The 27435-nt window shown below is 40.7% G+C and overlaps 1 protein-coding gene across 7 annotated transcripts in view; it reads right to left on the bottom strand.

The window, feature by feature from the left end:
- Positions 1-479: 479 nt before the first annotated feature.
- ANKRD52 (ankyrin repeat domain 52) overlaps positions 480-27435 on the bottom strand; it is a 79711-nt gene continuing 52755 nt past the window's right edge. For 3 of the 7 annotated variants that reach the window (XM_083169141.1, XM_083169143.1, XM_083169144.1), the window contains 10 exons: positions 27148-27235; positions 24928-25045; positions 24621-24840; positions 24417-24504; positions 24246-24329; positions 21132-21277; positions 20951-21027; positions 19544-19626; positions 18596-18687; positions 480-14479 (listed from right to left, as the gene is read on the bottom strand). In XM_083169141.1, the coding sequence (XP_083025267.1) occupies positions 14244-14479; positions 18596-18687; positions 19544-19626; positions 20951-21027; positions 21132-21277; positions 24246-24329; positions 24417-24504; positions 24621-24840; positions 24928-25045; positions 27148-27235 (1232 nt within the window). In that variant the 3' untranslated portion in view covers positions 480-14243. The remainder of the gene's footprint in view (positions 14480-18595; positions 18688-19543; positions 19627-20950; positions 21028-21131; positions 21278-24245; positions 24330-24416; positions 24505-24620; positions 24841-24927; positions 25046-27147; positions 27236-27435) is intronic. The other 4 variants (XM_083169142.1, XM_083169145.1, XM_083169147.1 and 1 more) reach the window with 3 other exon arrangements.

Genomic DNA, 27435 nt, shown 5'->3' with positions numbered 1-27435 from the left:
CAAACAGTTCTCAGCCTTTAGCGTATAGTGGTAACAATCTGAAGTTCACAGACCTTGCTTGAGTTGTATTATAATGAACCTGGAGGGTGCATAAAAACACCCAGCCATCATGACAGCCACTTTTGGTTTGTTTCTACATAAATGTCCACCTTACACAATATATATTTATATATTTTGGGCAGAGAATCCTTTAATTTCTATCTAGTAGAACTAGCAGTTACATATGGAGCCTTCCCTTGCTGAAGAACCCCTTTGAACCACAATGCCAAAATGTTAGCTTCCTCTACATACAGAGCAACACCCCACTAAATGAGCGGGACACTTCTCATATGTGTTTTGACCAGTTTTTGTTCCCATATTGGTCTAATCAGGTTTTATACATGACGAGTAATAATATCCAGAACCTATAGAATTTTACATAAGTCGGATTGCTTTTATTTTCACAAACTATACACAAATAAAGAAAAGGCACAAACCACTGATGTTCGAAGCTAAAGCTCTTTAATAAACAGAATCGATTCAAAGCCACAATATGAGCAGCAGGACTTGGTTGCAGTGAACTTTATAGAAAAGAGATCAAGTTTTGAATGCACTCTCCTGTATTGTGATCCCCAATTTATAACTCCCACAGCGTCAGAAAACAAAATAAATGTAGATTTGCACACACATTCTCCCTTGCCCCCCCACCCCAGCCCTAACAAACAGAATAATATTGTTAGAAGACTGAACATTTGCAAGTGGGGTAGAAAGGCACAGCCACAGCACGGGATGCCATGCGGCACTCCGTAGTTGTGTTACTATGATATACCAGAACTATGAGGCAGTGAACAGCCATCACAGCAATATTACCCAGCTGTAACAAAACACAAGTGACCGATAGGATTACAGAGGAATTTAAATTACAACCAATATGCACTACAAAACCCCCATTCCAAATTAAAGTGTTTAGCTGGTAATAAGGGGTTTCGTGAGCTTGAACCCCACCTCTTCCAAGGAGAACACAAAACACAAACATTTTAGCTTCCCCAGGTTTATCCTGTTTGTGGGAGTCAAGGCAAAAAGGTGTCTGGCAATATCTTGTGGTGTTGCGAGAGTGAGTTTTGGGTAAGTTACTCCGAAGTCAGTAATGGATTTAATGCTACGATCACTACTACTAATACTGTACAATAAAACTAACACCGCAAACATTAAAATGTTCTGCTTGAGGCAAAATAGAATATCTTCATTCTCTAACCCAAAAAGAAGGGAACCCACAAATACATAGACGGTACTACTAGAGGTTTAGAATGACATCTCATCTGCAGTCTCAAAACAGGAGATAGATTTCATCCTAAAATAAGACATCTACTACTTGCTTATCCAGCCAACATCTAGTAAAGATGCGCAAACGTTAGATGTTTGTTAAACCATTCTGACCTCCATTCCCAGATAATGAATATTTACAACAAATTGCTTTGAGTGTTGAAGCTAGATTCACTTCAAAAACTAGTGCATTCTTTATCTCTAAAATATTAGAGTCTCCATAGAGGAGACAACAAAGATGTTTCTCTTTCTTTACGAGCCTGCATCTAAATTGCTTGATAAGGAAAATGAATATGAATTCCTGAAAACCGGTCCTGTGGACAGCGAGCAGTTGTCAGAACTCATTTTCAACACTTTCTATTGTGTTCCGGTCTGGCTGAAACCTGGCTATTGCCTGGTTAGATTCTGACAGCTGCAGGACAGACAGAATTCTCTCATAGGCACTTACACGATTACTGTGAATTCTACTCCATATGTTCCAGAGAAAAGTGGCACGGAAGTTTAAACATGCCTATCCTAAGAATGGAGAGGACTATTCACAATAAGTTGACTTGTGCAAGCTGGATGGAAATGCCAGACAGCTACAGAAGATACCTACAACACTATAGTTACAGAAGCGCATCATACCTGGACTTGTGTTTAGGAATCAAAAAAAAAAAAAAAAAAAAAATTTACATCCAGCGGAGACTTGTTTCCTGCCATAAAAGTGCAATAATAATTCATCCTGCAACTTCAGTGAGAAATACTCCTATTCATTACAACTAAATAAACAGCAACACAGACACGTTAAAGTACTCACAGCCATTAATGCCCCAAAAACTCACACGCACAGAAATGTAAAGGTCTCAAGAGGTCTAGGTGTTGTGCAAAAAAGTCTCTACTACTTCTGCATGGTACAGTACAATGTGTCCCTTCTAGCTTTGAAAGGCTGGACTCGAACATGAACCCGAAAATAGAAAACGTAAATGGTAATTCAAGCCGCGTTCCTAAGCATCTATGCTTTCCTCTATCAACGAGGACACAAACACTACGTCTCACTCTCACACCAAGTATAAATAGCTGCCTGATTCTCAAGCTCATGGGTTGTTGCAGCCAAGTTGACCATTAATTAACATTCTAGAAAGAAAACCATATTTGAGTATATATATATATATATATATATATATATATATATATATATATATATATATATATATATATATATATAATTTTTTTTTAAGGCAATTCTATGCTGGTGAAATTTCCTTTGTGTACAGTATAGTTTAAATGGGATGCAGACTTCGAGTACAGCGATTTCTCAAAGCAGAGGGGTAAAAAAAAAAACCCACGAAAATAAGTCAAATATTAGTATCTGCAGCATAAAGACCACCATATGAGGTTCTATGCAACGCAGTTGTTTCCAACAGCACACTAACAACTTTGCTGGAAAGGTCACATGCTTTCACCTGCTGCACTGAAAGGACTCGCGCTAGAGAGAGAATAAACGTAATTGCTGCAATGTCCTAAAATCAAATTTACAAGTATTCCAATGTTATATCATCCTAATCTTTAAATGAAAAATAAAAAACCCATTTTGAACTCTGCTTTTGTGTATTGTGCCATGAGAACCTGAATAGTGTGGCATGCGGTAGATTCTGTGACATCTTACCAGCATGGGGTGGCTGTGCTGACTGCTGGGGTCCCATTGAGAGAGCATCAGCTTCTTCCCTTTCCAATAGCGGTGTGCTATGCAGGAAGCAGCAGCTGGTTTATACTGGCAGTTCGGTGTATTATTGGAGAGGTTCATAATAGCTTGGGTACAAATTATGAATGAGAACTGTGTGTGAGCACAATACTAGTGGACACGAACCACCTCCCCACAATTTGCAAGGTGTGAAAAGCTAAAAAGTAACGTAAGAAAAAGTTATTATGCAATTATTGGCCCAATTTGCAGATTAACTGAACGTTTTGCCGATAAGCGTATGGCAGTGACTGATTTGTAATTATAGGATGGCTGGACATGAAAAGTCTTTCAATATGTCCGACTGATCTAACAAACAGTGAGACGCATCTAATAGATTATGTAGGGTATTCAATCTTGGCCACGTTTTTCAACAGGTGTTAAAAAAAAAAAAAATTTAAAGAAAGGATTTGCCTGCCAGCCAGTATTCAATCACAGACGTTTTTGCCCATTTTAAATTACATTTTGGGCCATGCCATTTCACTTTTTTTGCAGTGAATCAGCATGGGCAAAAGAACGGCCACAAAAACTGTCAAAGACCATGTGGATTTGTGGCAATTTCACAGATTTGCACAGTTTTCACCTAGGCTAGATTTTTTTACCCAGGTGAAAGAAAATCGGCATGAGGCTTGAATAGGGCAAGTTGGATTCAGCCTAAAACCGGTCAAAAGTCACAATTGAATACCCCCCCATGTTGGGCTACTATTGCCCACATAAAATTTCCCCTACGTATCCACAAGGGATGAAAGCAGATATCCTCAGGTATCATGGCTATACACTGAGATATCAGCATGGCATATGCCCAGTAGAAATGTGGACAATACTCTTGAAATAGGCTTTGCACATTTTAGGGATCCCTGCCACTCCAGACTGCACTGAAGCACTTTTTTTCTTACACTACTTGTTACGATTCATGGTGTTGTATCGTTTGAATGAAAGCAAAGATCTATAAAGCACTAGAAAAACTGAATATCAAAAGGCATAAGTGATTAAAAGCATTATATTAACAAAAAGCAAAAGCCACACAAGCGCACACACTACACATCTCAAACACCAGTTGATATAAACCTTAAAGGATGGTGTCAAAGAATTCTCTGGAAACAGCATTTTGTTTTTGATGCAATGGAAACCCTCTCAAAAGAGTACTTCCATTTAGAACACACTGCTTGCAGCATTCCAAAAGCTTCCTGGTGCCACCATCCTTTGAAGTAAGCACTTTCCACAGATGCCTAGGCCTTCTCCTGTTGATAGACTGCAAAGCTACAGTAATCTGTACAAAGACAGGATGTTAAATGAAGGAGGGAAAAAAAAAAAAAAAAAACTAAATGGCCTCAAATTATTATATTATATGCATGATCAGACATAAAACCATAAGTTAAGCACTATACAATGCTTTTTAAAAAGGTCAAGGTTGAATTTACAGACATCTTTAGTGTTAATTACATTCAATGTCACTACAACACTAAATGAAGCAATTTGAATAAAAAAAAAAAAATGACATCAGTTATAGGATATCGGGGCATGTGATCAGAGTCCTCAGTCTATTGCAGACAAGAAGCACTCCTCAATGCTAAGTGTAAACCGGTTCATTCATGCTTAGGACATGTGGTCCTCTCCCAATGTGTAACAAAGTGTAGACACGTTACCATACTGTATGCACCGGTTTACATTTTTTAATAAACAACGCTGCAGAGGTTATTCCACTGCTAAGCATATTGATATTATGGAAAATAAAAGATGCAGAGACAAGCCATATGTTATTGTCCCCACCTTTCAGATTTTGGATATGACTGTTGATGACTGGATTTTTCTCCACCACCAGGTGTTCCACTACTCACACTGTGCTATAGTCTATTACAACTCACAGACTTAAGCCACATGTGAGATTCTATACCTACTCCTTGCCATTAAACATCCCTGAGTTGTTCTTTTATGGCACAAATCAGATATCTAAAGTTGGGGAGTGAAGTAACAAATGAGCCGACACACACAAAGCTGGTCTGAAGACACAAAATGAGCACTTGCTTCCCCCAGAAAATGTAAACGATCAATATGGAAGCACTGTGGCATATCACACCTGTGAAAACAAGTTGTTGGGCCATTGAGAAATGCCTGATATTGGCGGGTATTCAATATTAGGCGTGCTCCCGCAGCCATCTCCCAACGGGGGAGATTGCTGCGGTGCCCTATTCAATGCTGTGTTCCCCGACAGCATTGAACAGGGGTTTTGCACAGAGCGAGCCCAACAGCACAAGCTGTCGGGCTCGTTCTGCCGAGAAAAGCCGGAATTAGGCGAGCTGTGTGTGTGTGTGTGTATATGTGTGTGTATATGTGTGTGTATATGTATGTATGTGGCTATACAAAAGGAAAGTACTGTAAAAACCATAAATTAGTGGCGGCCCTGTCTCACACGTGGTCACTGTTGCTGAAGTAGTACTAGTGTCATTTAACCAAGAGAAACAGAACAGAAAAAAAAGGCTTTATTTCCTTGCGTATTGGAAGAGGTTAGTGAGAAATCACAAGCATACACATGTCACAGCAGACAAACACACACACTAAAATCAAGCCATTTGCAATAACTGGGTTAAAATGTGGGAAGTTTGCATGGTCACCATCAACACACACAATGGAAGGGGTTGGAAGCACTAGACTTCAGTCAGTGTTTATTAGGTTGTGCATATGTGCTGTCAGGTGTAGAAGGAAATGTCCTAACGATAGCAGTACTAAGAGTTCAGTGTTATTTACCTGACTTGTGAAAACGAGGTCTGTTGCATTTACCTCAGTCCCGGCTAAGGGGTCTCAAGGTGAGTTACAACACTTATGAAGGGTGCAGCATTTACAGACAGGGTAATGACATATATACATAGATGGGTAAAGAAAGGATGGATTGCTCCAGTTCGGTTCCATCAGGAAGCCTCCATTAAAAATATAAAGAATTATATGATTGCAATACAGCTGCTTTATGACTTTATTGCCACAGTCCAAAACTCTGGATTTTCCCAGAGACAATGTGCAAACAGAACAGCAGTGGCAACAGGGCAAAGAACAGAGGTAGCCAAAAGAGATGAAACCTCTTACTGCAGGAGACCGCAGGCAATTATTAGGTATCATTTTTACAAATCTCCTTGTTTAAATAAATTGTTCCACACAACCCATACAATAGTAATTTGTGCTTCCAATTCCATTACGAAATAAATCATTTGAGGCTTCTAGCTCCATTTTGTTTTGCTAATTAAGTCACTTAACCACAACCAAGCACATTATGCCCCAACAATGACAACATATTTGCCTAAATTCAGAATAAATTCACACAAAAGGTCTATTCTAGACTAGTTACTGGCCCCCGCAAATAGGAAGGAGATTTTCAGAAAGGAAACATTCAGCCTATATACTTTTGAAGTGTTTTGCTTTGGTTTCTATACAAAAGGCATTCCCTGTTTTATCTCTGGGTGGGCACCATACTACGGAGTAACACAGAGAAGCCATGTCTTCTGTTCTGTATGGAGCATACACAAAAAGAGAGGTGAAACTAGCTCATTAAAGTCCAATTCACATTGAAAGTACCTTCTTCTTACAAGGCATTATGAGCTGCCCAATTAATAGGAATTAAAAAAAAAAAAAACACCACACAACTGTGCATTTAAAAATCAGCCTTTGACATCTGATCTAGCATAACTGTATTATTTCTTTTCTTGTGCTATGGGAACTTTCAAAAGGAAGTTTACAGCAAAAATAATTTCCACTCATTTACAGACCTGGAAAGTAAGGGCTGCCCTACAGTGCATAGTCACTGGCCAGCTCCGTATACTATATTGTTGTGAAATTAATGACACATTGTGAACAGCACTAATCTAATCATTTGTCCGCACTACACTTTCCTTCATTGAACTTCCAGCATTGTGATAAAGGACAAGGGTTCTTCATGGGTCCATGTTTGGCATGGGGTTTTTGGTTTTCAGATTGGGATTTAAAAAAAAAAAAAAAAAAAGAACACAACTTCAATTAATTGGTATGAAAATGCTGCCAGTTAACCCATAAACACATTGCAACGCAGATGGTGGGAGAGGACAGCAATGTCACAATATTCACTTTTGGTTACCTTTAAATTGTAATTACTTATTGCAGTTACATGAAAAAAAAAAAAAGAAAAAATATATCACCCGTAATCCCACCAATTACGCAGTCAGGAAATTAGAATATATTGCTAGAATAGATATTAAGATCAGGAAATTGGCTACCAGTCATGGCTTTATACAATAGATTGACCAAACCATGCAAGCTTGGTCATCGGCCCACTCACTGGATACACGTAGATTACATGGTGTGCTTCCGAACCTGGTCTAGGAGGTTAAATGATTAGTTTAGGATTTCTGAAGAGGGGGCGGGGCCAAAATGAAAAACAAAAAACACACACCAGTAGTTTTCCTGCTTTGGTCCAATTTAATGCAATATGGGAATGGGGTCAAAATCAATCTGCAGCCTCACCCCTATAGAAAATGTAAGAGGATCACACTTTTGGCTTATCAAGAGGTGCAACTGTACACCAAAGCTCAATGAGCCTATGTACCCAATATTAGCTTGCTCCCAGAGTTGAGAACATTTGAGTGTGTCTGTGTATTAATATACTCAAGACAATAGTTAGTGGTTAGAGAGAAAAAAAAATCTTTCAAATCAATGGCAACCAACCATTGCTTCACCAATAAGTGCCAACCATATTTAAATTTCAATTTAATATCTTGGTATATCACGTCAGAGGATACATTCAGCAATATGGCTCACGACAGCTATCCAAATGGATGTAGCTCCTTCTTTATACAGTGGCAGTGCAAGTAAACCTGTTTGTGAAATGCATTTGTGCTGTTTTGTTTCTTTTAAAGTTCCCTCCAATTGACTTCAAATATCAACTTGACCTTCCATCAGTACCATCTTCTCTGCCCAGGAGTGAGCACAGCAATGAAGGACAGGTCAACCTTCACTCCCTCCTTTTACCTTTTACTCATGTTAAGGGCATTCAAACCCTTACAAACCATACCCCTAACACTGTTGCATGGATCTTGACTGCACTGTAACAGCAACGTGCTACAGAGATCAGCAGCAGTGACAGTCATTAGAAAGTGCTTATTAATGAAGCAAGTGCTTTGCATTAGGAGCTGAAAGAAACTTCCATTACAAGAGTGGCACATAAGGGAAAGACCCAAAAGGGGGCCCAGAAAAAGAGTTCTCTGGCCTCCGATGCTCACTGAATAGGTGATGAAGTATTGGAATACATTGGGTCAGTAATGAATATAGGGTGAGGGAGGAGGGGAGGGGGTACTTTGGCATAATAACTTGCTGTGTGAAAACTCCAGTCACCATTCTCACGAATAAATAATACCCAAGAAAAATGGCTGCACAGTTTGGAGGTAGGATGGGATCAGGGAGATAGGAATGGAAGTTTCAGGACAGCCCTGTAAACAACGCACTTCGGTAACCGGACATGACACCTCCAATAGCAATATAATGCACCATCTTTTGCTTATTTCCTTGCCCGGCAGCCCCCGCCCCCAAAAGAAAATAACAAATTATTACTTGGAATTGTCACACTGTGCTGCCAATGCACATTTTATAAACGTTAAAGGAGAACAAGACCAAGCAGAGTTGCTTAACACGCATGTAACAAAATATCGGAGGAGCAAAACTGCTGCAACATGCCCCCACCAGTGGAAGAAGAGGCAGAAAAGAATATGCACAGCTAGGCCAAATCTGCTAAAAAGCCCTTTTTCACAGAACTTTGATTGTCTCATTTTCTCAACATGCAGAAAGAGGGGCAAAAAAAGTGTCACAAGGAAAAATATATATATAAAAAGTTAAATTAAAACACAAAAGGAAATGTAAACACACAGCAGTCAAAACATGCAGCCAGTGAGGAGAGAATAGAACACGTGTGAAATGATTCAACAACTAGCACTGTGGGTTCCTCTTGTTAAACAAGTGACTAGCAGATTCTGCAAAGGCAGTAATAGAGTGCAAAATACCACATTAAAAGGTTTTATCTCCCATCTTTATGTGCAAAACTGTAACATACATGACATAATGCCAACAATTTCAGGGTGTGACAACCTAGAACGCTAGGTTACAATAAAGCAAAGTAATGCAAAAACATGGGAGGGTTAAGGAATTTATTGTGTTCAAACCAAAAACGCTGCACAACTAAACATCTTAGCCCTTTACACTACCACTCAGCATCTTTGGACCCACGCGTTTTTAACGCGAGCAAAAGCTTAAAATGTACGTCACATAATATTGCTGAAGGCAGTCCTTAAATACAATTTTATCTATCCAGCTAAAATAACTGTCAACTTTTTCCCTATATAGACAAATATTCTTAAACCTTCAAATCCGCACAAAAAGAAATCTACAGAAAATGCTACATTTTAAGAAGGCACACATTAGAAATTATATGCAAGGGAGGGGAATTGCAGAACACTAAATGCAAACATGAAAACTGGCCTGTGTGACTCTCCCTTGTGGTAAATACTTAGAAGGGGAAGCCATTCAAGTTTTAAACACCAACAGAAAACTGAGGTAATCTGTGTTGACTGAAAAAAAGTAACACTTTATAGTTTAAGTATCAATAAAGGGGATAGATATGTAACCATACATTTACTACAGTGTGTGTGCTTTTGTGAAAACTTTTTGTTGTTGTTGCAAAATTAACATTTCTAATCCTTGATCATGATATTTTGCCATCTGGAAGATTTCTTGCCCACTGTTTTTCTTCTTCATTATTTTTATTCTGAAAAAACTAAATGGTTATGAGTCTACATGTAGTCTTAGGACCAAATGTGTTTGTTACTCAAGATACATACATAAATTCCTGTTTCATAATTAGTGCAAAAGCCTCTGCCCAATCCCAAAAAAAAAATTGGAATTCCATAGGTCTTAAAATGAGACTACTACTTCATATATTGATTCACAAGTGGGTTTTCATATTTTGGGGGCGGGGGGGGGGGGGGGGAACAGAATTGTAATCAGTGCTGTTCAAGACAGAAATATATGGAATGCTCACAGACCAGGTGTTTGTTGACAACCAATAGTTCTACACTGACAAGAGGTCGATGTGTGCTATATGGTCTATGTATTTTTTAGGGGAGGAGCCACAACTTTTTCATGCTTTACAATCCACGTGGACTGCAGTTGGGAACAGTAAAGTGCGCTGATGGTAGCGGAGCAAGGGTACATGGTACACTATTCAGGGTTATACATGCTCAGGTGTGAACATTACCCCGCCCAAAAAAGTGAAACCCGCATGTGGACATATTGACTGTCCTAGTCATGGTCTGTGAGATGATCCACAGTATCTATAAACTGTCTCTTTTCTACAAAACAAAGTTAACATTGCTCAACAGCATACATAATCTTTAAAAAGTAAGAGTGGTTTAAAAATAATAAAATGTTCTAAAAAAAAATAATGCTAATAAAAGTTGTGTTTTACATACTGAAGGAGGACTACCAAAAAATTTAAAAATAAGTTGTTCAATTAAATTTAAAGGTCATATTTCCAATTCAATATTTGTGTTTATGAATGCAGGACTATCTTTTTCTCTTTAAAAATCCAGTGTTTCTCCTTTTTCATTAATATCGGATATGGTTTTAAATCCAAACAGTGATAATTCACAAAACTCAGCTAGTGCAAGGTCTAAAATCAGACATACCAAACATGCAGAGGCAACTAAAGGTGTACACACGGCCCACAGCCGTGCTAGTCGATCCCCATTTGATTGAATCAGGATCGAATTGCACAGCAAGCCCAAAGACATGCTAGCAATTTTGACTATATAGTACCGATCTGGGTACTTGTGTTGTTTCACGGCACCCGATATATCAGATGCGATATCGGCCGATGTATATCAGATGAGATTCAAAGCATGCTATCCACTAAGCATGGAGTACATTTTATATAGTGTGGCGAGCCCCGCGAGGGGACGTGGATTACTGCGCTCGCCAAACTATATAAAATCAACTCCATGCATAGTGGGGTTATGAACAGGTCAAAAATCGCTTTGGATCGCATCGATATATCCGTCGATATTGCATCCGATATATTGGGCACCGTGAAACTTCACAAGTACCCTGAACTGTACTATATAGTCAATGCAGCCCTATCTAGCTTTGATTTGTGCTGTACAGGTGTGCGCATTTGGATTGAAAGGTTACAAAACCTGTGCGATCATCATTCGATCTATTATCGATCCCGATGCGATTTTGACTATATAGTCAAAATTGTAGGCTAAATTGTACCGTGTGGACACACTATTACTGAGAATTGGGTAACCTGAATAGAAGGCTCTACAAGTTGAGATCAGGAAGTGCCAATAAATGCTGTGGTGCTTTCACAATCAGTTTTCTTCAATCCATAAAGCAATGTGCCAACACCACACATTTACGTACACCTACATAAAAAGGTGTGTGTCTAGGCTCTGTAAGCCCCATATATCAGCGTCCACAATACTCCGACCAGCCAATCGGACAAAGGAATGACAGCTGATCCACTGGGGAAACTTAACATGATAAAGTTGCCCAATTCAACTATCCTCGACCGAAAACTGTTGGGATTGAGGTAATCAGGGTTTTAATTTTTTTTTTTTTTATATTGTGGATTTTGTGACCTTGATCAGGATATTGCAGCACTTAAAATTGCTGCTGTATGGTTGTCATTAGTCACCATCATCTAAAGCAATATTGTTTTGGTAACATGGTTGTCAAAAGGGCAAAAATATATATTTTTAAATAAGTAGTGTCGATGGAGGGACTGCTGGTACAGCGAGGGTATTTACCAATATTCTACTGACGTAGATACTGCACTGTTAGTACATTGCTCATAGGTCTCAATGGAATCTGTACAAAGTGGGAGTTATACAGTGTGCATTGTGGCTGTAGATTAAAGTATATTCCTATGTAAACTATCAAGTGTGCAATAGTAATAGGATAGATATCTGGGACATGTATACATTTTATGAAGGGAGAGGGAAGATATACTAACAGGCCATAATAAATAAAAAGTGAGGATTAGATTTCTGGATTATAGGTGCATCGAAAGCCATTGTATGCAATATGTATGGCAGAGTCACATGAATTTGTATACGTGCTCTCTAAACCCTGTTATACAGAAGATACATTAAATGAATTACCCTCATTAGGATCACATAATTAAAGACTACAACAGTATTGGTTTATGTTGTACTGGCACAAAGCTATTTTAGTACCGGTCATATAACACTGCTCTGGAACATAAACCGTCTGGGGTGTGCTATAAAAGATCTAGAGTACTTTGGTCACCAGTCACAAAAGGTTAACAGATAGAAAGTCGACAGTGACAGAAGGTTGACATGCCAAAGGCCTGACCAGTCTGGGTTACTATTCCCAATCATGGTTCATGTGGATTGTAACGAAACAAATGCTGGGACAACATGTTAAAAATTATTTTTTTTTTTTTTAAATTAAACAATGCATTTACCATTGTTGCGTCGACATAATGAATGTTGACCATTGATTTTATGGTATCTATAGTCTTACTATATTATAGAACACCTGATTAGGAGTCTGGTGAAAGTTGATCACTGGGATCATCCTGTTGGGTATGAAATGCAGTAGGACCCATGATGAAAACAAAATACATAATACAGCAGAATAAAAAGTAAGGAAATATGGACTGGATATGGGCATTGGATCTAAAAAGTATCAAGTTAATTCAAAATTCATAGCACCGTATATTCCTTCTTAGATTAATTGATCTTTGCCGACTACTTTTCTTTTGGCAACTGTAACAAGCTACAATATTCCGTAGTTTTGGTAGATAAGAAGGGTATTCCATTAAAAACGTACCAAGTCAGAAATGGGCAAGTATGTAGGACATATGAAACCCGAATGGCGATGTAAAATAAACCACCATTAAGGAGCTAGGTGCCATAGTTCCCAAAAAACTTAGTAACAGTCATGGAAACGTGCAAAGCTGAAGTTGGCCCTATACGCCTTACCTTATTGCATTATACAGAAGAATGGTTAGGATTAACGCATTGTGATATCTGCTCTATGAATACTAAAATAATTGCATGAATATATATTAAAAAAAAGCACCATTCTTATATTTTTGATAATTAAAACACATATGCAAAAACCTTTCAATTCATATAAAGCTCAAGTAAACAACTAGTACTAAAATAACCTCTCATACACAAACACACTTCCCTATTAGAACATCGCTTTAGGTTAAAAAGTGTAATTCAAGTGCAAATTATACTCCGAACAGAAGAGACTGCAACAATGTGGATCCCAGACAGGAGAGATGGGAAAACAAAAATGACGCAGCCTAGAAAAGCCACAAGACTGAAAAAAAAAAAAAAAAAAGTTACAACCCCCTAGGAGTCTAAAAAAGCTTAGTATAAATAATTCAAATACTGATGACATGGCAGAAACATCTAGTGGAGTCAAGATGATGGGAAGATCAGAAAAGGAATAACAGCAGTAGAAACACAGGGTTACTAAAGTGCCTAACTGGCAGGGGTATTTTGCAGCAGTGCATAGTGGGAATGTCAATTGAAGATCAACCAGCTGGCTAATTTACAGCACCTCATTTGCATAAAGACAAGCAAACAACTTTGCAGTGCCCAAAAATGATTAGGCATTAGGTAAGAGAACCAATAAAGCAACAGTTAAAAAAAAAAATTGTAAAGCAAAATAAAAATGATTCCAGTCATGTGACTAGGAATAGATCATTAAGGTGCTGCTTTCCCGTATAGTCCCTGCCACCCAAACAGAATTACTAAGCTGCCCCTGAAATTCATATTAAGGCCATGTGACCCTTAAACTGTATAATGGCTTTCAGGACCTTACAGCAGCAAATACATGAATTAAACCTTGAAAAAACAGATCCTTCTTTCACCTTCATACAAGACATTGTGAAAGCAAGGGAATCTGCTTAAGGACAAAATAAAGGATGTACCCTATCAGTAAACTCCATTATGCCCGACCTGGGCTTCCTTCACAAAATACAAGGAAGGTACAATATTACATAAGCTTCAGTGCAGGGCAGGATAGCTCAAAAGAGCAGATGAACGTAGGAAGAAAGCCCAGGCACAGCTTATACCTCTGCAATTGTGTCTTGTTCTCCTTTAAAGTGCCCTATAAGTATTACACTAAATAAATTAAAGTAAGGTTTTGGGTAACCGCAGTGCGGGAGGAGCTACTCAGAATAGCAGCCATCCATGGCAATGGAACCATGCCGATCCTTTGCGTAGGCACAGCCACCACCGTTAGGGAGGACAGTCTTCGCAGCGATGCCGCAGTTGTTCAGGAGGCTGAAGCTGAATGGGAGGATGGCGTCTTTTGGTGGGAAAGGCTTCATGGTGGATAGGATAAGTGCCAAGCAATCCGCTACATCTTTGTTGGGAGCACAGGCCAAGGCTGGGGTGTGACCTGCTATCAAGAAAGAATAACAAAACAAACAAAAAAAAGTAGCTGTCAAACAGTGTTGCAGAGTTCTACTATCTACAAAACAGTAGCACATAGATTCATAAGTGAGCATTTTACAATCCACCTCTAAAACAGCATCCACCAGGAGACTTGGCCCTAACCCACGAGCTCCCAACTGGACCAGTTATAAATACACAGCTCAACCCATTCCACTTTTTTTTTTTAGAATCAGTGAAGTTAAATGCCAGGCATGGGCAAAGTATGGCCCTCCAGCTGTTGTGAAACTACAGATCCCAGCATGCCTTGCCATAGGTTTAGCATGCCCTAATAGCAAAACTGCGGCAAGGCATGATGGGACTTGTAGCTTCACAACAGCTGGAGGGCCATAGTTTGACCATGTCTGATATAAGCAATATGATCATTGTTCAGGATTTTGGGGATTTGGGTAACAAATTTGAAAAGTCACCTCCTGTCATCTATGAACAACTATTCGATTAGGTTAGTATGGTAATGTTTCTACCCATAAATTAGCTGAGAATTTGGCGACAGGGATTCAACGGGTCTTCTTAACTTGAGTTTAACACAAGAAATACTTTAACTGCTGTCACACTGGCTAATTGTTAGTTCATACTTAAAGTCCTAGAAAATCAGATATTTAAAAAACTATTTGGACATAAATATTGACAGTTATTTTAAAGGTCCCCATACACACTGCGATAAGCAGCGTGCAATGTGACACGTGGGCAGTACAAAAGCACGTGCAGCACATACTTTTTGTACTGTGCAATGCCTGCGGGAGAGCTCATTGCGTCGCATTGCACACTGCTTATCACAGTACGTATGGGGACCTTTAGATACATCTGTGACTTAAAAGATTATATAAATATTAGTGTTAATATAAATTCACAATAATCAGAAAGTGACCATTTAGGATCTCTGTAGACCAGGGGTGGGGGAACCTCCGGCCCGCAGGCCTTAAACAGCCCCCGTAGGCACTTTGTGTGGCCTGCACTCCCACCCGGCGGTCTGCATGGGAGACATGTAAGAGTCTCACGTGAGGTGGTGATGCGGGTGGGAGCGTGACATGCTTCCAGCAGCAGCCGCTAATCTTCATCCATTTTAAATGGCCCGTGTGACAAATAAGGTTCCCCAGCCCTTCTGTAGACAATTTAAATCTTGCTTTTCCATTCCTCAAAATAACCTGGACAGGCCAATAGAACTCTTAAAATAACCCTGGAGTACAAACAAATGGCATGTACATGATCCTTGCTATAGACTTTATTTATACCTGTGATTAAAATACACAACATATTACATGTAGAAAGAATTTTATTATATATAAAAGATCGATATAGAGATCTCACTGCAAATCTTCAAAAGCATTGTGGCCGACTTCCAAGTTAACTAAAAATGTTTTTGCTATGGATGTGTAAACTAATATTTTGGTGCCTCCTGACCTGCAACCTGAACACACACCTATTTTGCATATTTCTTTTGTAGTTGCCCATCTTTTATTACAGTAAAAACTAAGTGTAGGCCCCTGCAGCAAATAGTTTCTAAAGGGTCTAATACAGCTGTAGGTGGGAGCGGGATTATAACCTGCGAGGTCCCCTCTACAGTGTGTGGAAAAAGTTTCTACTGGGTGTTGCCCTGGAAATGGCCACTGCATGTTAAAAATGTAATTCAGATAATTGCTATAGGAATCATACAACACAAAATATTACATTAATATTTAAAAACATTCAGGTAAATTAGGTTCTCTCATTTACATATGTCTAGCGTCACCAAAAAACACTGCCATCTGTTGGCAGTAAGTGAAACTACATCTTTCTCTCATAGAGGTAAACATGTACAATTAACTGCCTTACTATCTTTCAAAGCATTTGAGAAAGCATTACCTTTTGCATAGAATGTGTAGCTATGAGTATGACATTTTTTCCCCCAATAGGACTCCTGATATATCTTCCCTGTCTGGTGTGTCGCTCTCTGCTGTGGTGCAGCTAGCACAGTGTGGTCTGTATTTCAGCACTGATATGAAGACCAGACCTGTGCTAGAAGCACCACAGCAGAGAGCAATAACCCAGGCAGGGAAGAGGAACTCAATGGGTTTTGAACGATGCAGGGTGCTAGAATGACGGCTATTAAGGGCCATATGTTGAAGATAAGTGGACTGAAGTGCATAAGTGAAGACTTGAAGAAAACTAGGAATCCCCAAGCTTACTGTTTCTCTCTCCCAAACATTTGTTGTAAATCTAACCTACAAACTCAGTCCCCAGAGGTGTCGTGTTTCAGGCCACCTAGAGAGTGTGTGATACACAGTGCATCTACCGGGTGAGCTGGAAAACATGACCTGTGTGGTGTCTTTAGGACTGAGTTTGAGAACCTGTATTGTGCAAGATAGCTCAGGGCACTAGACGGGTGGCCAATCGCAAACTACTTCTTAACTTAGCAAGCTTGGGAGCTGCACACTAAGCTACTGAAGTAAACTACCAAGACAACATCCACAAGAAGCAGATAATATTTCGATATGGGTTTGATGCCTTGTTTTAAGAACTTGGAAATAAGAGAAAGCCAAAACGCAAAGGCTGGGTCCACACATCGACAAAGAATGTGCTTCACACAGTGTGGTGTTGCCACATTGTTTCCCCTGAAATCTGGTCAGCAATGGCCGGAACCTGTTCTGCAGGATCTGGCCACAACAGTGTGTAACCCCACAAAGCCTACTTGGGGCCAAGCGGGTCCCGCTGAACGGGACTCATTTGGCCGCTACTTGTGTCCCAACCCTTCGGTTTGGGCAGAAAGTAACTTTCACTCAGTGGCCAGATAAATCCTAATCTAGTTCTGGCCTGAATAAAATACCCCAGAATACAATACAGGAAGACTACAGTTCTTCAGAGCAGTTACTACCAACTCCAAAGTCAGCAACATTTCATGTTTTGCAGATCAAAAGGTATTGGAGATGGGGAAACTTGGCTCCAGACCCCCATGCCATCACATAGAGCATGTCAAGAAAAGGTCAGCATAATCTTAGCCCTCCTGGACTTCGTATCCAGAACCACAAATCCCAGTTACGGAGATAATTTGAGATATGCTTGATTAAAACAAAAACCCCTTCGAAGTGAACCTCTATGCCAGTACAGTCTCCTTCAACGGCTTTAGTATTGCCTCAATTTGTCCTATCCCATAGGGACTCCCTATGATGGTGATCTGATATTGATGCAGTATGGAACTATCCACCCAAGGAGGCAACTGCAAGTTTTCTAAATCCTTGCAGGTAAAGTGTGCAACCTAAAAGAGACCCGACACCTATGTTTGGTTCCAACTTCACTTCATCTGGTGATACAGCAGTAAAGCCACAGGATCTACAGGTAGGGAGAGATCAGTGCCTAAAGTTCTCACAGAGGGGTGTAAAAGTACAGAGAAACCTTCTGCCGTGGGGAAAAAATAAATATATAAATAAATAAATAAATATATATAAGTTCTGCATGGACTGAGGTAAACAGCTCATCCAGGCATGTCTCCACCTCACATGTTGCAATAAAACATCTCAGGATTGGGTAGACCATAAAATTGGGAGCCTGCTGCCCTTTATCAAGAAGAGGGGAGTCATTCTCTTGGGATGCTTTAACTCTGGAGCCTAAATAGTGCCAATGGCATGGGGTAATAGTCACTACCTGTGGCACAAGTTATTCTTGGGCATTATTTACACATAGGCACTAAAAAGGAACATATAATATGCATAGTTTGGGGCAGTGATGGCTTACCTGGACACTCCAGCTGTTGAACTACACATCCCAGCATGCCCTGCATCCGTTTTAGCATGGCCAAATAGTAAAACTGTAGCAGGGCATGCTGGGATGTGTAGTTCAACAGCTGGAGTGTCAAGGCTAGCCATCACTGGTTTAGTGCCTATATAAACACTGCCAATTTAAAGTGATCTGACAGCAATGCAGAAGCTTTGAGAAACGCAGCAGGACCAAGGGAAGAGAGAGAGAGAGAGACATGGTAGCCTTAAATTCTTAAGACAGTAACTGATCACTCAGGTCACTCAATAAGTGAAGGCCACCACACACAGATGTAATTCTGTACCTATTCTACAGGATAGGGGAGTACAAGTCTCACCTTCCTCATCCACAGCCATAACAGTAGCTCCTCTTGTAAGCAAAGCTTGGACGACGGATGCAAGCCCATTTCGGGCAGCAATATGGAGCGGCCTAGCAGGAAAACAAAAAATTTAGGAAAATACTGTATTCCATTAATAAACAGTATTATCTAATTGTATCTGCAGTCATTACTCGTGTCTTCTAGGTAGCTGTAATTTACATAGCCACCAAAAGCAAATTAGAGGTGAAAAAAACAACGTTTAATAAAGACCTCATGAATTAAAGAGCATTTATTGTCTGGCAGTTATTTCCTGGCTGAATTATCATATTACAGCAGTTCGCTAGGAACCAGTGTCCAATCAAGAGAACTCGTAGTGATGATATGGGTTCAAATGAACAGAATAAAATACAGGCTACAGAATGGCTGCCTTAACCATGTGTAGACCACAATTCATCACAATACACAAGTGTGGTCTAATAGCCACACATGCTACAACATGGCATGAATGAACACATGATGAATAATAATACAAGTAATGAAATTCTTAAGGTATACTGGAAAATGTGTTCACTAGAGGACTGCTTTTAGTCTGCGTATACAGGCAGGGCTAAATCAGAATGTAATGCTAATGCAGGGTACTGGACAGTGACTAACTACCAAGGTGTGAATGCATAATGCACTCGCTGCGTTATTTTACATAACCATGTAGAACAGTGGTAGCCAACTCCAGTCCTCGAGAGCTATGAACAGTTCACATTTTCTAGATCACCTAGCTGGGACACAGGTGTATTCAGTACTCTGAGACATTTAAATGATCCACAGGTGGAGCTAATTACTTCACTTGTGATTCTGTGAGGAGACCTGGAAAATGTTAACTGTTGGTAGCTCTCGAGGACTGGAGTTGGTTACCCCTGATGTAGAAAAACTAATGCAAGGGAACAGAGGGCGTATAGCAACTTCACTCACATTTGCAGCATGCTGTTTGTTGCATTGATAAGGCCAGTATCCTGGGTCTCCCCTAGAAGCAGCAAGGCACACTTCTCATGACCCTGGAAAGAATAACCAGATGAAGGAAGCTGAATGGATGTAGCGATTTGGACAACTAAAATTAAATACTAAAATGCAACCACACAACCCAATGTAGGCGTTTTCTAAAAGATAGGATCATCAACTTAACTATGTGCTGATGCTATGTAGGGAAGGCTTACTTTAGAACCTGCATGGCGAGAAAAATGGCAGATAAGCCCTCTGTCCTAGGACAACTGTGATGCCGGGTACGCATTACAGGATGTGTGTACCCAGTGAGTTCATTAGTGTCAGGAGCCGGTGAGGTAGCAGGTATCAACAAGTGCATGCATACACACTTCCTGATGGCAGCAGCGACGGAGCAAAGGCCCATTACCTGTTCAATATCTGACTCTCAGGAAATGTTATTCCCTAGGGCAAGGACAGTAAATCATTGGCCCCTCCATCTGTTGAACTACAAAACACAGAATTCCCTGCACAGTTTTGCTATTTTGACATGCTAAAACTGCTGCAGGGCATGCTGGGATGTGTAGTTGAACAACAGCTGGGGGGCCAAGGATTCCCCATGCCTGCCATATATTTTTAAATGCCATCACAAGTTGGTCTCTTTAGTTCCACCAAAACCAAAGTGGGTGGAGCCCAAGGGAAGGGTCTAGTGCGGTATCAACTAAGCCTGTAAAGCGCAAATTTGAGCAGTTTGTCTGGTACTTGATCTCTCTGCACGGTTTCATACAGTCACCCCATAATATTTAAATAGAAAATTTGCATCACAAAATCTGAACTCGGTTTATCACAGGGAAAATGTATTTGGTGCATGGGCTCTCTCTCTGTATAAGCAATCTACAATTTCATACAGTTGCATCTAAAGTCTCACTGTTCAGTTACAGTATTTGGTCCCTTGTACACCCAATGCCCCCAAGTGACACCCCCATCCCTTGTCACTAGGCCACAATGCCAAGTTATTACATCACTCAATAAGAACAAAAGAATTATGGAAGGAGAAAAAAAGGAACTTTGGGTAATAGAACGCAGCAAAACTAGCATGAACATGAAACCTGGTTAAATCTGAATAAAGAAATTTCAGATCTGTATTAATTAAAACCCCTGGAAACTGTAAAATATCTGTTTAGGTATAACCTGCGTTTTTTTATACCGCACAAAATATTACATTTTAAGAACAGAGTGCTAACATTTTCAAATGTAAACACTTCAAGGTCTGCAAACCCCTGAGCTATATATGACCGCTCAGGAAAAGCATCTTCAAAGCGTATCATCAATGTTCAACAGTGAAAACACTGACATGGTGATTCTTATTCAATAGACTTATTAATAAGCAGAGCCAGGCACCTTGCTGCAGGCTAGGTGAAGAGCAGTGTTCTTGTTTATGTCCATCACAGTTAAATCTGCTTTCAACAGTAGGAACTCTAAAAAATAACAAGAGAAATCCTGATTAAAACAGAGCCAAGAGAAAGATACACTTCTTAATAAACATTTTTAGTGTATTTTGTCAAGCAAAGTCGAATCTTACCAACTGCGGCAGTTCTTCCGTTCTCTGCGGCTGTCATCAGTGGCGTCCGTCCTGACTGGTCAGTGGCATCTACCTCAGCCTGGTTCTGCAGCAGTAGTTGTAAACCATTCACGTGGTCAGCAAAGGCTGCAGCATGAAGAGGAGTCCTAGCGAACAGAAAGGCAAAGGTTGTTAAGAGGAGTACTGGATAAGTCACCAAGAGTTGAGATTCCGACTGTCGTTTCTTTGACATCAGAATCCCAACTATCAGTAGCCTGACAGTTGGAATGCCAACTATTTTGCCTTGTGAGGGTTCACGACCCCCATAGAAGTAAAATAGAATAGGTGGGACTTGAACCCCCTATCTGGCTCCTGACAGTCGGGATTCCGATGTCGGAGAAATGACCATCGCAAACCCAACTGTAGGCAACCTATACCATACCATTGAGAGAAAGAGCGAGTGGAAACCATAATTAACATAACATTTACTTAAGAAAATAACTAATTTCTCTTTTTTTTCCAGGGGGGCACTGGTAACTGGGTATAGCAGGTGCTCGAGTAGCCTGGGCATTGAATCGTTCAATCCTTTACAGCACAGGCTCATCCTACTATATACTGCGTCCTAGTGCTGAAATAAAATTTCACTTCGGCCTGTGCTGGCCCCAACCTCTTTGCTTGTGGCATTGCGCACAGGGGGCGGATTCAAATGGTTTTTCCTTTTCTTTATTTTGAACTTGATTTTAACTTTTGGGAGAGCTTCAATAATTTCAGAGGCCTGTCAATCTTCACCGGGGGAGCCACTGAGCGGATGGTTTCCTGCAAGAACCAGTCTGAATTCCCCCAGTCGAAGCCACTGGCTTTAGCAGCTATAAATTTGAGACTCATATTAGTGTGACGCCTATTTGGAAAGCTCGGCTCTATTAGAGGCAGTGGCATGTGTAGAGAGGGGTTGGGGCAGTGAAAGCTTCCTCCCTAAACCACCAACACAGCACAATAAGGCACTGTTTTTCAAAAACAATTTTGGCTCTGGGACGTCAGCCCTGTGAAGGAGTTTCTTCCCAGTGCTCCTCCCCCTGGGTACCAGCAGCACACAACCATGTCAAGCATGGAAGCCAAAAGAGTTCCTAAATACACCACTATACCTCAATGTATGTTTGTTTTTTGTGTGAAGCTCTAGTTTGTCTCTATACATTTTTACTAGTAGTTTGTGTATAGCCTGACAAAGCAAACTTCTCTGTATGTGTGGGATCAAAGCAGCCTTTACTGTTTGCCAATTACTAAATGTATCCGCTCTACTGGAATAGTTTTATTTTTCTTGGAGTGAATTTTAACCATGTGTCCTTTCCCACACTAGCCTGTACACTGCTATTGTGATTACAAAAGTTTATAAGGCATATCCGGTCATTAAAACAACCTGTTCAGCAGGACTATCAAGAGAAAATCTTCTACAGCTTTCCAAGAGGGGCTTTTGGACAGAAATTCCATACATGCAAGACATGTTTCACTGTGGTTGTGTCCGAATCCATTATCCGTGCCAGGTCCCCCATCTGACCAACCATAGGAATACGCTCCAACAGGCTATGCTTCAACTGTCAAAACAATTACACCCATCTGGACAATCTCAAGCAGGTTTGTGCAAGACTTAAGCTGGCCATTCACCTAAAGATTTTGTCAGATCTGACTGGTAGGGACAAAAAAACCTGGTAAGAGCTGAATGCTCTCATCCATTTCCAGGTTTTTGTTCCTACCAGACAGATCTGACAATCTTTAGCCATGATGTATAGCCATCTTAAGATTCCCGTAAACCAGATTATTCAGCCTTTGTTGAGCAACTTCCTTGAGTTTCAGTTATGTCCCTGCAGAAGATGCTGGAACCGGCTGTAGTACCCCATAAACACAAAAGTATATTCTCTTGGTCATCACTGTGGGCTTACGATTTGGATTGTGCGCTCTCCTATCATGAGGAAGATATTTTCCAACCGGATTTAGAGCTGTTACATGAACGGAGAGGCCTTGATTGCAATGGTTAAGTCCACCTTCCTTATTGAGGACAATAGGGTATAAGTGAGGGGCAACCGCTGTAGTCCCTATTTAGTGCTTATACTCCTCCAGCACCTACTATACCCATAGTCTCCAGTATCTCCCAAAGGAGGAACCAAAGAAAGGATTTAATGGTAAGTACAAAAACCTCCACGATTATTTTTCTCCAAGGGAAAGTAGGTGGACACAGACTGCTGATCATAAACCCCACTCCTTAACTATCTTATAGCACTACCACATCATAGCACTAGGTGGTAATGGTCACTGCATGATTAAGAGTTAATGGTCAAATTAAAAATCTAAAATGTTCTCCTGCAAATATTGGGGGCAAAGATGCTGGGATTTCTTAGTGAAAAACCAAATGCAAAGAAACGCAGCCAATTTTCTTCACAACCAAGGAAGATTGATCTATAAAATTAAGAGCTACAGCTTCATCTTACCCCAGCCAGACCATAAAATGTGGCCAACCGCTCCAGGGTTGAAAACCTATTTGTTTTAGGATTACAACTTCAGTCAGTCATTCTGAATATAGGCCATAACATTCTGTGATGTCCCAGGGTTCTCTACTTTTGCAGACTTTTACCCCCACTGTGTCCTTTGAACATCTCTGGTCTTAAGAGGTAGAATGTTGCATCCAAACACCCACCCTGAAGGGTATATCTAAAAACCAATATGCCTGAATTATAGATATGCCAACACTCTTTCTACCTCCGCATCCTCCCCATGATAAAGTAGTACCTATGGCATGAACATTTAAATTAAGGTTTTTGATAATTTTTATAAAAATGTAATTGAAAGGCTAGAGGATATGTCCCCAACTGGTATTTAAATGAACTCCAAATAAGGTTTTTTTGCTGGTTGCAAAAAGAGGTTAACCTACAAAAAGCATTGGGTTGTAAAGCCCAGTGCTTATAAAGGTCATGTTTATGGACCATAACTAAAATAAAATTATTTTACTCGCCGTATCTTTCTAGTGAAAGCATTGCTTTTTTTAAAAAAAAATATTGGGAATTAACCCGATCAGAAGGGCTTCGGAAATACAGACTTATTACTCTAAAGTAATAATGAGTGGCTTAGCACGTTGCTTATACCAACCTCCCTTTGGCATCTTTGCTGTTCACAATCTTGGCACCAATAGCCGTTATAAGCATTTCAGCCGAACTGTCTTGGCTGTTAATTCTGCAAGGATATTGCAAAGAAAAAGGTATAAAGCAGTGTAAAAAATATTAAAAATATAAAAAATAAAGAAGTCCCAGACAGACTTACACTGCACAGTGCAAAGGGGTGAAAGGGTTTCCTTCGAGGTAAGCAGATGGGTTGTGTTCAAGTAACAATTCCAAACAATCTTCGTGCCCTGGAAAATGAAGTAAACAAAGCTAAATACAGCATACACGAGGCAGTGAACTCCATTAAATCAATTCTTTTAGGCTGGTATGCTTATCTAAGACAATATTAGGCATTAGGTCTCACCATTGTAAGCAGCCCAGTGCATGGGAGTGTATCCGTTGTAATCCACCACTGCATCCAGTGGGTCTGTAGAGAGTGCAACCTGCAAGTACACGTGCACCAGTGTAGCATGGCCGCAAGCTGAAGCAAAGTGAATTGGTGTGCGTCCCTTGTAATCCCGACACAGCACAAAGGCATCGTGGTCCAGCAGAGCCCCCACACAGTCTTCACAACCAGTAACTGACTGCAGGCACACAAGAAATTGGACTTAAACTCAAATTCAAAATGGCCCAACCATATGGAACAAACCATAATCAATCGCTCTGCTCACCGCTCTGTGTAGTGTGGTTCTCCCTCTTTTATCTCCAGAATCTACAGTGGCTCCTTTCTCCAGCAGCAAGTGAACACAGTCAACATGTCCATTCATCACAGCAAGCATAAGGGGGGTTCTAGCACATCAAGTAAAACATTGCACTGCATTAATGACCATAAAAATGAACATTTGCCAACTAAAATACCTATACAGGTGCATATAACATAACAAAATAGCATTTTGTACAATCATAACCTAAAAACCTTATGACCACTGCAAAGAATTAGATCTTGTATACCACTTAAGGCCCATACACACTTGACGATTTTCAGCTGAAAATCGGTCAAAACAGCCGTTTTGAGCGATTTTCGGCTGAAAATCGCCCAGTGTGTATGCCCCAGAGATTGCCGATTAGCGATGATGCGCGCTCCCGCATCATCGCTAGTTAAGTGGTTCATCTGCTGGTTTTACCAGCAGATGTGGCGATGATGGATGGTTTTTCATCCATCATCGCCATGTGTGTACGCCGGCCGGGCTGAAAGATTAACCACTTTCAGCCCGGCGGACCGCCCCGCTGCCCCCCGCCGCCCCGCCCCTCGTCTGTCATAATACTCACCCTGCAGGATTGGTCCGCGCTGCCCCGCTCAGTCTGCTGCTGCGGCTGGATGCTGCAGAGCATCGCTCCCCCGCCGTCCTCCTGTTCTCCTGGGTCCCAGAGCTCTGACGCCCGGCCACACTGACGGACACGCTGAAGCCCCGCCCCCCTACACCCTGCTTCCTCCGCCTCACTCTGTCCTGCTCCACACGGAGCACCACTGTCCACCAATGTTTTCATTTTTAAGCCAGTAATATATACATTGCTGGCATGTGCCAGCAATGTATATATTGATGGCACCACTGGGCACCAATGAGATCCTTAAGCCAGTAATATATACATTGCTGGCATGTGCCAGCAATGTATATATTAATGGCACCACTGGGCACCAATGAGATCCTTAAGCCAGTAATATATACATTGCTGGCATGTGCCAGCAATGTATATATTACTGGCATCGCTGGGCACCAATGAGTTTCATAAGCCAGTGCCAGTGGGCACCAATGATGTTTGATTTATTAGCCAATAATATATACATTGCTGGCACAGGCCAGCAATGTATATATTACTGGCACCACTGCCCACTAATGATATGCATTGAACAGGAGTGCTATGGGGACAACTGTCCCGGGCCCCGCCGCTCTGACAGAGGGTAGGGTCCAGGCAGCTCTATCCTCAGCACCCCCGCAGTGCCGGTGAGCCGAGCCGCTGCAGCCAGCAGCAGCAGAGACTCCGTCGCCTGATGTCAGACGCTAGCGTAAAGCTCAGGAGCGGAACCACTAACTCATCCGTGTTCCACCGCACTCCCCGTGCCCGTGTCCCATCGCACCCCCCCCCCCGCATCCCACCGCACTCCCCTCACCCTCAACACAGATGCCGACAAAGGTACGGGGAGGGGGGGGGGGGGGGGGGGGGGGCAGACTGAAAATCAGTCCCAGACCCCAAAATTCCTAGTGGCACTGAATTATTAGATGGCCCTTGCTCCCACCATTGGAATTAAAACCCGCCCATTATGTAAATAGCCTTTAATATGAAAGATTTTCAGCAAAGTCTTTTGCCTCCTGAAAATCTCTTGCTCTTTGGGGAAAATAGCTCAGTGTGTACGAACTACTTTGGTGAAAGGTATATCTGTCAGAGATTTTGGCAAAGTCTTTTCAAATGAAAATCTTCTAGTGTGTATGGGCCTTAACTATAAACACTATATGTGGGGGAAATCAATTAAGTCAGTTCTTTTTTTTGTCTAGCGGAAAAAAAACCAGACTTTAGTAATCAAGTGCAGCAATTTTTTAGTTCGTTGATTGTGTCACTTTTTTTTTGTTTATAAAAAAAAAAAAAAAATGTGACAAAAACATGTGGATCTGCAATCAATTCGCCAATCCATGTGTTTGATCGAAATATACGGCACAGACAAGAAGTCAAAAAAATTTGCACTTTTATTGAATAGGTTTAATGTACATTCAGCCTAAAAAAAAAAAAAAAAAATGGTGAGAAGTGTCTTTCGACACCACCCTATTCTGTATTTGGGAGAAGATATTAAAAAACGGGGAGTTCTCTAACTATAGACATGGCTTTATGGCAATTGAGATACATGTATGAATGAGTCAGACACTCAAGTACAGACATTGAACTGCTAAAGAACTCACTGCCCATGTGCATCCGTCACATCAGTAATGTCCGGTCTCTCACTACTGTCGATCAGCAGGTGCAACACATCAGTGTTTCCAGAGGCAGCTTAGGAAGGAATAAAGAGAAAAAAATTAAATATTACCATATTTTTTTTTCGGGGAGCGGGCATGCAAGTACCAGGGGAGGGGGGCATACAATATTAAATATTTTATTACACTATTTGGTTCAGAATATTTTTTTTCTGTTTTCCTCCTCCAAAAACTAAGGTGCGTCTTATGGTGCAAAAATATGAAAGGGTGACCATA

Source organism: Crinia signifera, chromosome 2 (assembly GCF_055691185.1).
Source record: "Crinia signifera chromosome 2, ASM5569118v1, whole genome shotgun sequence".
NCBI classification, from domain to species: domain Eukaryota; kingdom Metazoa; phylum Chordata; class Amphibia; order Anura; family Myobatrachidae; genus Crinia; species Crinia signifera.
Note: the sequence above shows the minus strand (reverse complement) of the source record. Positions and strands in the feature narration are given on the sequence as shown.